At 32.1% G+C, this 13,430-nt stretch overlaps 1 protein-coding gene across 3 annotated transcripts in view; it reads right to left on the reverse strand.

Moving 5' to 3' along the window:
• Nucleotides 1-13,430, reverse strand: part of LOC126827723 (SLIT-ROBO Rho GTPase-activating protein 1) — a 132,039-nt gene that overhangs the window by 69,801 nt on the left and 48,808 nt on the right. Inside the window, exon 1 of one of the 3 annotated variants that reach the window (XM_050557215.2) lies at nucleotides 7,146-7,383. The exons of the other annotated variants lie outside the window; for them this stretch is intronic. Coding sequence (XP_050413172.1) covers nucleotides 7,146-7,242 — 97 coding nt within the window. The 5' untranslated portion in view covers nucleotides 7,243-7,383. Of the gene's footprint in view, nucleotides 1-7,145; nucleotides 7,384-13,430 lie in introns of those variants that run through there. 3 annotated transcript variants of the gene reach the window in all.

Below are 13,430 nucleotides of genomic sequence, written 5' to 3' on the forward strand. Positions count from 1 at the left end.
ATTAATGAATCTATTCGGCCACGGTGATAGACAACAATGTTGAGCTCTAGAATGTGGTGTCTTGACAAAACACATGGGTTAGTGAAGATGTTAGTTTGCTCTAACAACAGCTGTAGATAAACTTTAAAACCATGGATGACAGTTTTAGTGGGTAGGAACCATAGGGAGGTACAAGTATGATGGATAGTTAAACCAACTGGCAATACTTGTACATCTCATCAAATCTACCATACTCCTGTCAAAATCTCTCTTAATTGATTTGGGGGCCAAGTGTCCAATATCAAGGCACATTCATCTAGCTTTCTGTGAGCTTTATGATGATAACTCTTTAACTTCAGCAGACTTTTATCAATAAATAATGATTTTTAATAAAATTAGGACATTAAGAACACCCAATCACCTCCAGTAATATTCATGCTCTAATGTTTATAATCTTGTAGATCTACATACATTGCTAGACTTAGTGATAGTACACTCACTCTTTCTAAAACACCTGTTAGAACTACTTGTCATAACTTCTAATACTTTATTTCACTTCAAATATTCTGTTGTTCTTGTGTATGAAGCAATCTCCATCAAAATAGCAATGGGTCTATGCAACCAGAATAATTTGTTATCAATAATCGACCTTTATGCCACCAGAATAATTTGTTCTTATTAATCAACCTTTAATGATACTAAGTATTGAACATGAATAAATAAATAAAATTCAAATAAATTAAACTCAAGCACTTGCAAATATCTCAAATAATGTCCATTGTCTCAACAAAAGTTTACCAGTAGGCCTATTTGTGATCACCTGAAATGAGGAGTGGTATTAGGTGTTCTTGGAAGAGTTGTCGAATTGTCAGAGAGAAAAATTATTGAACAAACCAGTGTAGTAGTATATTGTACTTCATGTACCAAACTGTGAAGTAATCATACATTATTATCTTCAATTACACTCGGTGGCACTCCCAGCTCTTTATACAATACAGAGTTCAAGTTCATTGTGGTATAAAAATACCTTACCACTTTCTTGAACCTGTTCATAACTTCATACAGCGTATTAATAAACACTTATTATCCACAATGCTGAGTAGAAAAAATGTGAACTATTTCTTATTTTTATCGGCTTATTGGGAGTAAAGGGTTTCATTGTTCAAATACACTTTCTAATTCACTTATAAATTCTAATAAGGTTTAATTTTGTACTCAGAATAGTAATGTGAATTTTTTAAGGAATACTGAATAAACCACATCTGTCTGTACCTTCTTTTACCTATATACATGTATATTAGACATAGTCAAGATTTCCAGGACACCTAGTACTGATACCACCTTTTTTGGAGGGGAAAAGTTCACCTATAGTTTTTCTTCTACTTACATGTATGTACATGGGTGTAGCCCACCTTTCTTTCATATCATGGGATTATATGTAAAATTCATATAGGTGAGGTGAAGGAGTGTTGTTACGTGTAAAAATATTTCTTTATACTGAAGGAGAAAAAAAAAATATCTATCCAATCTTTCTCTAGGCAAATGGGGTATTAATTGCAAATAATACTACAGAATATGATGATTTTAATTGACATACTGAAGTGTCTTGTAATATTCAAATATGTGTAGTGTTGTGTAGCCTGACATTAGGGGACTGGAACCATGGTTGTCCCGATGTTGGCTGAGGGCAGAGCAAGGAGATTCTTATTTTATTAATATAATAGTTTAGAATATAAATGAGCATAGGATGCTGGTAAGTTATGACCATACTGACTAGTAATGAAAAGGTTAAATGAAAATTATCATACATAACTGTATTCTTACAAGAAATCCTATTACAACAAGTCTTTTAAGTATCAATTCAAACAATACATAATTAAATCATATATCATATTATAAATCTCTTGAGACAAGTTACATTTATTCCTCAACATGAATTATACTGGAAGAAAACATGAATATTTAATGGATAACTATTTATATGATCCTTTAAGAAATTATACATTACTACCATTACATAGTTAAAAATTGCCCAATTACACTGTTCTAAGATTTCTTAAAGCTTACAAAATCAATAATTCAACAACAGAAACCAGTTACATAATAAGCATTAACAAGTGTACATTAGTACTAAACTTTATCAAGAGTTCATGGGAGTTCTGTGTCCGCTAACAAAAGCCAATAGCTATAAAAACATTCTATCTCATTGGATTTCAAATTATTACTTTTCCAAGCTTTTTCAAGATAAAACAATAGATTGCGTGTACATGTATGTTTTATAATGAACATGTCTGCACAGATACCGAAATATAATTATATTACTGACAGCTCCAACTGTAACCTACGCCAGCAGCTACAGACATTTTATTTTGGCGTGGGTTTGAAAATTGTCACATTTCAGAGTTCTCGTGACAAAAACATGTTTTATATATGAATAGTAGCCCTGTATTGAATTGAAATCTACATGTAATTCAGATATACCACCGATGTTTTCATTCCTATCGTACACTTGAGATTTGAATCCATCCAGTTTTTCCACAGAAGGTTGTCCAGACATATTTTGACTTGAGCCTTTCAAAACGTCAATTTGCAGATTCTAAGTGACAAATGCAAATGGATGTCAGAAGTAAGTGTATATGGTTTGAGTTGAAAATCCTTTTCCCTTTTACCTAAAGATCTTGATACATATAGAAGGCTGACTTGTAAATAACACTTCTAATTGAACCTGACTAATTTGAACTTATGTTGGGCATGTATTTATAATATCAATACAAACACAGACAGTCACCACATAACAGGGATTGTGCCTGAATTTGTGTCCAAGTTTTTTTAATTGGGTGGTTAATGGTATGTAGAATAATTTCTATAACATCTATCAAGCCATCTAACTTTGTATCTAATACTGATTTAACAAAAGATAAATTCATATATTTCTCAGTCTACAAGGAATTAACATCTGAAGTCAAAGGTAAACAGTTGCCAAACTATCTTATCACCTGGGTTACACCTTTCCTAAAGTTTGGATAGGGATGTGAACAAATCTGTTGATAAGAATAATTACTAAAAGAACACTTGATAAATCAAGTAATTTACCAGACTAACCAATTCAATATGTCATGTGGTAGTAATTACTGGAGTACTGACACTAACTAGACTATACTGTACACAGACATTTACTACTATATGTAGTCAACATACCAATAAAACCATGTCTACACATGTACTGGTTACAAATGGCAGTTTATTTTGACAGTTAATAGTCACAATATTCACCACATCCTGTCAGAACAACTTAATTAATATCTTACATACATGTATGGATGGACATTCGTGTCTGTCTTCAATGGTGTAGGTGGCTTGTTCCACAAAAGATATCACTCTTTCTGAGTTTAACATTTTAAGGAAGTAGTCATACAACTGTCTATCTTTCAGACAAGACAACCATCATTCACCTTTCAAAATCCCAGACCAAACTTCATTACGTTACATAGTTCTGCTTTAATTACATATCTGCTCAGGGAATATCTAATTGTGTCATGCTCTTGTATAGTATGTTTTGCAGTTTTTCTACATTAGCAACCCATCAGTATAATTTAGTTTATATATGTCAATGAAGCAAAAGTGACCAGATCTTTATTACATTTATCAAGTATAAGAGCAGTTATTCAGAAAATGTACAATGTATGTGGAATTGCAAATGCACAAAATCCCAAAGAATTTGAGACCATGTCAAGGATGTATCTCTCTTATGTAAGAATTTCATGAAGTTGTCCGACTTGACCAATAAGAGGCGATGCATCGGTCAGCTAGCCAGCAAACAAAAGATCCATTTAGGATTAAGACCTTTTTTTTAACAGATTGACCCAGTGAACATCACCACAGGGATTATAACACATCATTTATAATATCCTCAGTAAATATTATGTAGATTTTGACCCCTTCCTAAAGGGGTCAAAGGATAATAGTGTGATAATAGCTTTGTCTATAAATACATTCAAGAAAACCTTGAGGTGCTGAGATAATAAAAGTGACCAGAGAAGTGGTGTGGGGATAATTATCAAGATGTTGGGACAATAAAGCAATTAGTCTTATTAGTTGGTCAGGCAATTAGGAGATAAAAGCAATGAGTGTGATGATATTAGTCCACTACAGCTGGAATACATCAAAGTCACTTCCCTATCCATATCAAATATTCTAATACTAGGTTTCTTGTTTCCAGTATTATACTAACAATGGAAACTGATTATTATTGTATGTTAATACTTCAATTTAAGGATCATGAGTTTGTTGGGACCAGCTGGTTTCATCTCTTTGTCACAGACTGGTCTGCTGAGATCCATACCAAAAAATATCAAAAGATATTTAAAATATTTCTATATCCACACTTTAAGTGAAAATTGTGACCAAATTCTCTTGTAAATTGGGATTTATGATATAAATTTCTAATCCATTACATGTACATGTATATAATTATATTACTTTAACTTTAATTCTAAATAACATACAGATGATTAAGACATTCAACAGACTGTAACAAATCTATAATCAGACACATCGTCGACAAGAAAATTACATAGAATGATCAGGTAGAGTCAACCTTGTTTAAATGACATGTCGTCAGTATTGGCAGGTTGATAAAACAGGTAGGTCAATATTAGAACAATGTGTTTGACCAGTTGCCTACAAGTATAAATACTACACAAGATTCCTCCATCACACGGTTTTTACACCTTGTTAAAAACTAACGACCACCTTCTACCTCACCTGTTCTCACAAATACAACATTTAAAGTAGCAACGGCTACAATAAACTTGACAGAGATCAAACCAAACCAGAAGTAACCTTAAAAGAAACATGTTGGTCCAAAAATCATTCAGAACAAGCAAAAACCGATCTCATACCTTATTAAAGCTAATATTAGTCGCTTTTCATTTCACACCATTATCTTATGTGTTTGTAAAAAAGAACAAATCTAAAATCTTTTCCTCATCTACATGAAAGCTAAGCAGCAATTTTAACTATTAGTATTAAATTACAATTTAAGAAGATAGGATCAGTGTTTAATTAATTATGCTATTTTTTTTATCAACTGGAAGTTTCTGTGAAGATTTTCTTTGAATATCTTGATGGGTGATCTGACCACATATTTAACACCATCTAACAAAATGTCTCCCTCCATATTCAAACAATATCACCTGCTGGACTTCTGACTAAATACCTCTGAGTGGAATGTTATCTTTAAAGAGTTTAATCAACAAACTCAAGAATTCAGACAACTCTGTAAACTCTTTGTAAACTTAGCACTTTAAAAACATAGTATAAGTGGAATTGTAGAGAAATGTTATTCATGTCGTATATTTGCAGGTATATGCATTTGAAACTAGAAATAAACAGTTTATAAATGTCTAGATTAAATCCCACACTAGCTATTTTCAGTATAAAAAAAACATACCTGCAATTTACAACATGTATGCATTAAGTGGAAATTAGTGTTAATAAATTTACTAACATGTGTACTTGTGGAACTTGAAACTAAAATGTGCAAATTGCATGTACGTTTTTTTTTTCTTGGTCTCAAACATTCATTAATGAGTTTTTTTTATTTACAGGTGCACAGACACCTACATAAAATTTTATTAGTATTTGGTAAAAAGCTTGATGTTGATTCATTATTTGTCTACATATAAAATATGAGATCCACAGAGAGAGCCACTGTTGAGATATAGTTCAAGACAAAACAAAATGAAATTTAGAAATCAAACTGACTTCATAATATTTCAAAATAAAAATTTAGTCAAAAAGTTTAATCTAATTGACAAGCCAATTGAAGACTTTATTTTCATCTAAATCAAATATTTTTAGTTCTTTTATGTTGAGCATTGTACACATACATCATACATGTATGGACATTGTAGATTTCAATAGTCAACGTTATCAATAATGACTTATACATATTTGAAAAGTAATTACTGTTTATATTGAACATTGTGCCACACCTTCACACCTGAACAACAGTTGTGTCATATTAACCTCTTATCTTATTTAATCCTACCACAGTTTTTCAAATCTATAATACGTTAATATCTAACATGTACATAGTTTAAATTTCATGAAAAAATATGCATACAATTTAAATTCAAATACCAGGATACATTTTGAACAGTTTTTCAACTGTATTATACAGTAATATCTGTGTAAAACATTTGAATATAATATCATGAATACATATCATGTATTAAATTCAAATTCAATTACAAGCATATAAAAATCTAGACATACAAATAGAGGAATATATATTAAACACATTATTGAAGACCAACAAAGCTTTCAGAACTTCAATTTGTCATAAAAAATTTTTTTACCATGTTATTCTTTCTATTTCATAATCTAAAATAATCTCAGTCTGATACTAACTTGATGGGACTGAATAGAGCTACCGCAGTAATAACTGTCTATTATTTAAATGTCTAACAATAATCTTCATCACTCCCAAATAAATCACAAGATTACATGTACATGTATATTAAAATTATTTTGCTTAATGTTAAAGTTTTATGCAATTTCAAATGTAATATATATATATATGATAAACACATCACATGACTTAACATCTACCAGATATACTCATGGCATTTTCATCTTAATACATGTCTTGGTGACATCTTGACTTTTAGACTACACTTAAAATGACATTGTAACGTGTCATTTGGCAGATGTCACCTACCAGGGTAATAATAGTTATTCATAAACATGCATCATACATGCACACACACACAAGTAGCATGAATCAAATGATTGATTATTGATATTGTTTAATCATCGCGTATGTTAACCTGTGACTAATTCCAAGGTGTAGGAGTTAGTCTGGAGCATTATCTAAACATCTTCGTCATCATTCAATAATTGTCAGGAATTTCACAATGCCATCTGTTTGTCTGGGATTAGAATTGAAATGAATCAATGTAAACAGCTTGTCAGAGTTTGTTCATTCTGGGACTAACAAGTTAATTTTTACAGAAAAATTTCATGGACTGAATCAAACAGTAATACAAAAGCTAGACAAAACACACATGTGGCAATGTCTGAAATTCCAAACATCATAGCAAGACTTTTATGACATAATTTAATTTCAAAATCCAATTTTTAATAATTAAAAACAGACTTACTTGAACTGAATGAGCTTTTTTTCTTAGTAGATCTTCTAAGTGAAGAAGAACGACTTAAATATGGCAGAGATAATTCACTTGGCCTTGTAGAAGACATAGTGAAGATTAAAAACTATGACACAAATTCACAAAAATCCTGACATTTCAGTTTCTGTATGTAATCCAATATTGAAATCGAAGATTTAAACAAGAGAGATGTAAAATGCTGCTTTCTTCACAATAAACACTCACAACAGATACTGAGAGGTTTATTTGGGTCATAAGCATGGAGCAGTTCATTTATCATTCTTTCATTATACAAAGGTAAAACAGGTCAGACCTGATAAACAAGACTAGCTTACATCTATTGAATACACTCCATCAGCCATGTCCAGTCTTAAATACCCCCCAGTGTATATATTATCTAACCAAGTAATTTTGTATAATTTAAACATATTTTTTTTCTAACGAGATATTCTGAGTGTCATTAAACCTCCTGTGTGGGTTAGATATAATAGACTAGGCCAAGTGTGAGTCCAGAGACTTGAGATGTATTGTGATTATTTCACCATATCTGATGACAAGGGAGACTGACAGGAAAGAAAGTGAAATATTTCCCTGAAATTCTTTGTTTTGGTTGTAGATGAGTTTGGGTGTTTTTCTGGGGTATGATGTCTTTGATGAGAGGGTGTCAATTAACACTACAGATATCAGATAGAATGAACTAAGATTAAAGGAGATCATGTTACACTCACCAGCAAGTGGTTAAATATTTGAATCTTGATTCAAGTTTATTTTTTTGCTGTGGGGTGGTGGGAGAGCGAGATGCACACAATGTTTAACATCTAAGGACTCAACACAAACTAGGTCATTTTGAGACTAACATATGGTCCACTGTCTTTCAATAATTCACTTTAGCAATATGAAGAAACCAGAGGCAGAGGAGAAAACCTGTGAGAAGGCAACCCTTATCATTGTCACGTACAAGCTGGGAATTGAAACCACACCACTAGACTCAATGGCAGACCTTATGATCTAAAGCGCACACCTTAAACCATTTGGTCACCCTGGGGCGGTGGGAGAACATGAGATAGATAGGAGGAAAGTAGCTGAGGGTAGGAAGAGTGGATAGAGAAGGAGGGGTGGGAAAGGGCTTTAGGATAGTAGGATGGCAGGAAGAGGTTCAGAATGGATAATAGGAAATGGTACCAGGTTTTCAGGCCTCATACACTAGTCTGTACTTAGTTTACTTGATATATTAATATATATAATTATGTGTGAGTTTGATCTGTTGACATTTAATAGAATAAATATATATATAATGAGATGTTATTTATTCATTAACATGAGATTAAGATATTAGATAAGGGTGTGAGATGACACACATTTTAAAATAGTGTGAAGTTAATGGTTTATATGAATTAAACTGAGCATGGCACACATTGGGAGTACTGTACTAAGACAAATAAATTCAAATATAGTTGAAAGTGATATCAACTCATCAATTAGCCTATATACTAAGCTTAGTAACCTACTGTATATACTTCATTTCGATAACAGATGACTATTTAGTAGTTTAACATTTAGATCAAATATATTATAAACCCCATTTGTTGAGGTATATTTTTACCCCAAAGATGGAGCATTTGCTTGAAACACTTGTTTGTAGATCTGTATCATGATGCGACTGTATTAAAAATGGATATATCCAACACAACACTATTGGTAGACCTCCCCCCAACTCCCCGTCAATAGCTATAGACTCTGATGAAGACAATTATTTGTAGAAATCAATTCTTGGTTTAAACTACGACTGAGGAATCCGGGAATCGAAACCATGCCAGTTGATTCAATGATAGTCCTTATAGTGACATGTTAAACCATTCAGCTTCAAAACCCCCCATGTCATCTACAACTAGAGACAGATAAAACAATATATTCTTTGTATCTTGAAATTAAAGAAATTTTTGAAAACTGTAAAAAGTACCTGTTCAAAAGTTTCAAGAAAGTTTCTCTTGAACTCTGAAATGTTTTCTAAACAAAATTTCAAAATCGTCAAGAAAATGCAACTAATTCCTTATAGCATACAAATTTGTATAGCTTTTACTTGATCCAAGAAATAGTTCCCCACCCCAAACAATTTGAAAAACTTGCACTACATATTTTGCTAAGTTACTGTTTGAAACAGACATTGTTCTCCACCCCAAAGAATCATAAAACTTGCACTAAATATTTCATTAACGACAAAAGGTACATCTGGTTTATATACTGTATGTAATTTTTTTTTCTCCTAATTTCTAAAATTCAAAACCATTTCAAAGATTATGGGTAATTCAATAACTCTGATTTACAGCTATTAGAACCATATGTGAGGATTACATTATTACACTTTAGCCAGATCAGTTGATAGAATTGCACAAATTAAATACATTAAAGGAGATTATAGAAAAATTTCTAAAGTATTTTTTTTTTTTTTTTTTTCTTAACACTCAAACAATATTCAAATTGTAACACAAATTTGGATATATTATAGATGCTGAACACTTTGATTTAGTATTGAATTAAGTTGACCTGATGTATTACTATGATTGGTTATGGAACAAACCTTTTTTAGGTTCAAATAATTCTTATTACAAAAGATAAATGGAATTCAGCTTATTTAATAGCGTTAGCAAGGTACTGCCGCTAGCTTTCTAACCTATTGGCTAATGCAGGGCAGTCAGCCTGGTAATGATGGCGCCTAGTCATTCAGATGGATCGAAAAACCAAGGCGGCATGCACCTATGTGTAATTTTTGACTTAAGTTTTGACATTGGAAAATAATATCACATAAAAAAAAAATCAAGACTTATAATCCAATGAAATCTTTATATTTAAAAAAATCTCTAAAATAACCATTGTCATATGAAGACTTAATTCCAATTGAATTACAATTCATTTTCTCTCTTTATTGAAATTGTCCTCAATCTATCAAATGAGAAATTTCATATCAACCTATTTGACCGATTTCCTGTTTTCTTCAGTAAAAAAACCCACATTAAATATAATCATTCTTTTTATAAGTCTAATTCAATGGATTTAAACCTTTCTTGATGAGTTTTATTCAGGTTAGAAGAGGAAATAACTTGACCACTTAATACAATTATACATTTACTAGTCAAAGGTTAACCAGGACACATACAGTTTAGACTCTAGTGCATGTACTCAAATTTGTCAATACACTTCCCCTAATTCTTATCCGGTTCAAATAAACACTAAACTAAGTATCATACAACATGATAGTATTTTTAAAAACAAATAGCAACTACTTTTTAAAGTCCATGTGCAATGCCAGGCAGAATTTTGTCAGTTCTTGTTGTAGCCCAGTTTTACAAATCCTTGCATGGAGTCCAATGGGGTAATGCAAGTAAAGGGAAACAACTCTAATTTCTCAGGAAAACTAAGGCATCAAAGCTTGTTTTTGGTTTTATTGTCAGTAAGAGATTTCTTTTTTATTTTGAGCTTGAACCAGGGACACAATAAAATAAATATATCTAAATCAATGACTAATGATTGTCTTTGTTTTCTTTCAATGATTGGTATAATTTTTTCTGTTTGTGTGTTCAATTGGTACTTAGAGGTTTTCCGTCAATCAAAACGTTGAAATAATTATAATATCAAATAGCGTGTTCTATTTCCTTTCCACTTATCATTCTTCCGTCTTTACTTTCAAATGAACTAAAGTACATTTACAAAGTAACATCTGTGTTAACCAATCCTGTGGCATACAGTCACTATAATTAGGAATCGACAAGACTTATCTACATATATATCTGAATAAGTTTATCTAAAATTAGATACAATGTTTTGGAGTAACCAATACAAAACTTCTGTCACCGTATAAAAGCCTCCTTCCGGGGGGGTGGGGGGGGGGGTCTGAATATACTTGGACCCTTCCAAAAAAATTTCAGGCCCAAACTCCTATTTATTTACAACAGTTATTAGGATTAGGTAAGATTCTATCTGTATAAAACCTGTACATATCCCAATATGGTTTACATTGCTAAAATAAAACACAGAGGGAATCATCCTGGAAACATGTGTGAAGTGAAAAGTAACTGTGTTCCATAAAATTGTGTCTAGTTAGCCTGTCAGTAATATTTTGTTAATTTTTTCCTGCCACTTATCAGAGTGAATCGCATGTAGGTACCCAAAAACATTATCGCCTAAACCCAATATTTATCGCCCACTCAGCCAGCCATGTAACAATAATACTTTGCACGCGGTGTCTGGGCCAATCAGCAAACGAGTTGTGTAGACAGCATGGCCACATAGTGCTTGTTTATATTCTTTAGGGGTTTTAAAAAAGGGTTAGGGTTAGGGTTGCGGACCCCCCCAATATATATTTCACGGCTACGCCTCTGAATTAGAGGCTAAATTATAGAATCCTTACTTACATTCTGGATATCAAATATTCATTTTTATAAATTGTGAAGATTACTTACCTGAAATAAAGGGAAAAAAAGACATTTAATTTCATAAATTTGACAGACAACTTGAATGATGGTTAGTGTACCAATAATTAAAAATAGGCTCTACATGAATTTCTATGCTAGGTATATGGATAAAATCTTAAGTTTATATTTCACAGTAAGAAATCTGTCAACAAACTTAGATACGGTACTGGAGAGCATGCAGTCTTTAAATCCACACAGTCCGACATTACAATCTGTATTTTTCAATTTCTTCATCCATTCATACATATTTATATCTCAATCTACTCATTTTTGGCTGGAATGTGGAACTAGGGCGGTCTCTAAGATTATTGAGTTAAATGCTGCCGTTTTAACCTCGGATGCATGGTAGGTGACAAGGCATAGTGTAACCTGTCAAACCTGGTGGGTTTTCTATGGGATCTCGGGTTTACTTCCATTATTGAATAATGATATACATGCATTATTCCAGAATTGACCTAGTTTTTGTTAATTTTAAGGTCAGATTCATCAGCTACATTGTACCGGTACATAGAATAATGGATTGATATTTGTCCAGTTTGTTTCAGTATTCTGACAAACATTTAGAGATTGTGGAGATTGTGGGGTTTGGGGGGACATTTTGAAAAATATTTTGTCTAGCTAAGCCCAGTACATCATTGATGTATATTTTACACCTAGTTTGCTGTCAACACTTTATTTTGGCAGTTATATGAAACTAATATAACTGCAGAGGGAAAGAAATTGCTCTCACCAACAATTCTAATGGAAAGTGATATAAGATGATCTACAAGATCAGACATACTAAGTCAGTTACTACTGAAACTATTTAGTACACAGTTGAAGCATATTTGCCCAAGGTCGTACATTGTAGGTATATTTAAAACAGACAGGAGATTTAGCACATCAATAAATCAAAACTTGTTAAATCATTCGCAACATCCTTGACATGGGTTGAACCACAGACATTTAACTAATCAATCATAATCAATATATATATATATATATATATATATATATATATATATATATATATATATATATATATACACATACATACATACATACATATAAAGCATATTTCAATAATTTGCTTATGCGTAGGGGTTTTTAACAGTGGGAGAAAACCCAAGAGGTTGGACAGGCGACCCTACTCCTTGTCATGTATAACCGGGGAATCGGAACCACGCTAGTTGACCCAATGACAGACCTTATGATTCAGCACGTGTTATCCAACCTCCCCTTATTTCTATTGCACAAAAATAATCAAGTCAGTATATATACTGTTGTTCTGTGATTTGGACCAATACAGCACAGATCTATTAATTTTATTTCCAAGACAGAAAAATATTTATATGCTCATGTTGCATACAACCTCTGGTCTAATAGTACCCATTAGTGTTGAAAATACTATTCGGATATTCGTTAACGGATACAAAATAAGGGTTATCAGAATAATTTTACCACCGTTTACTATTTGTTACAATATATTCTGACATTCCGTATGCTCTATATATTTAGCCATTTTTACATCTGATTACTTTGAAATTTTCCCCAATGCTCTGAGCATAAATGTCAACATTATGCGTATTATTTAGTGATAGTAACTAATAAAATTATTAATGCAGTGCAATGAAAGCAGTAGTCTAAATAAAAAAAAATATTTATTCATTCCCTGCGCTAGCTTACGGCATACGAGTTTAGACCATGTTATGACTTCCCACAATGAAATTTCTTCATAACAACCTAGGTCACATATATTCCCACTAACTGATTGGTTCAATAGTAGTAGATTATCAGAATGAGGCAAACGACCGTGGCAGAATAAATGGCA

Source organism: Patella vulgata, chromosome 7, assembly GCF_932274485.2.
Source record: "Patella vulgata chromosome 7, xgPatVulg1.2, whole genome shotgun sequence".
Taxonomy (NCBI): Eukaryota; Metazoa; Mollusca; class Gastropoda; family Patellidae; genus Patella; species Patella vulgata.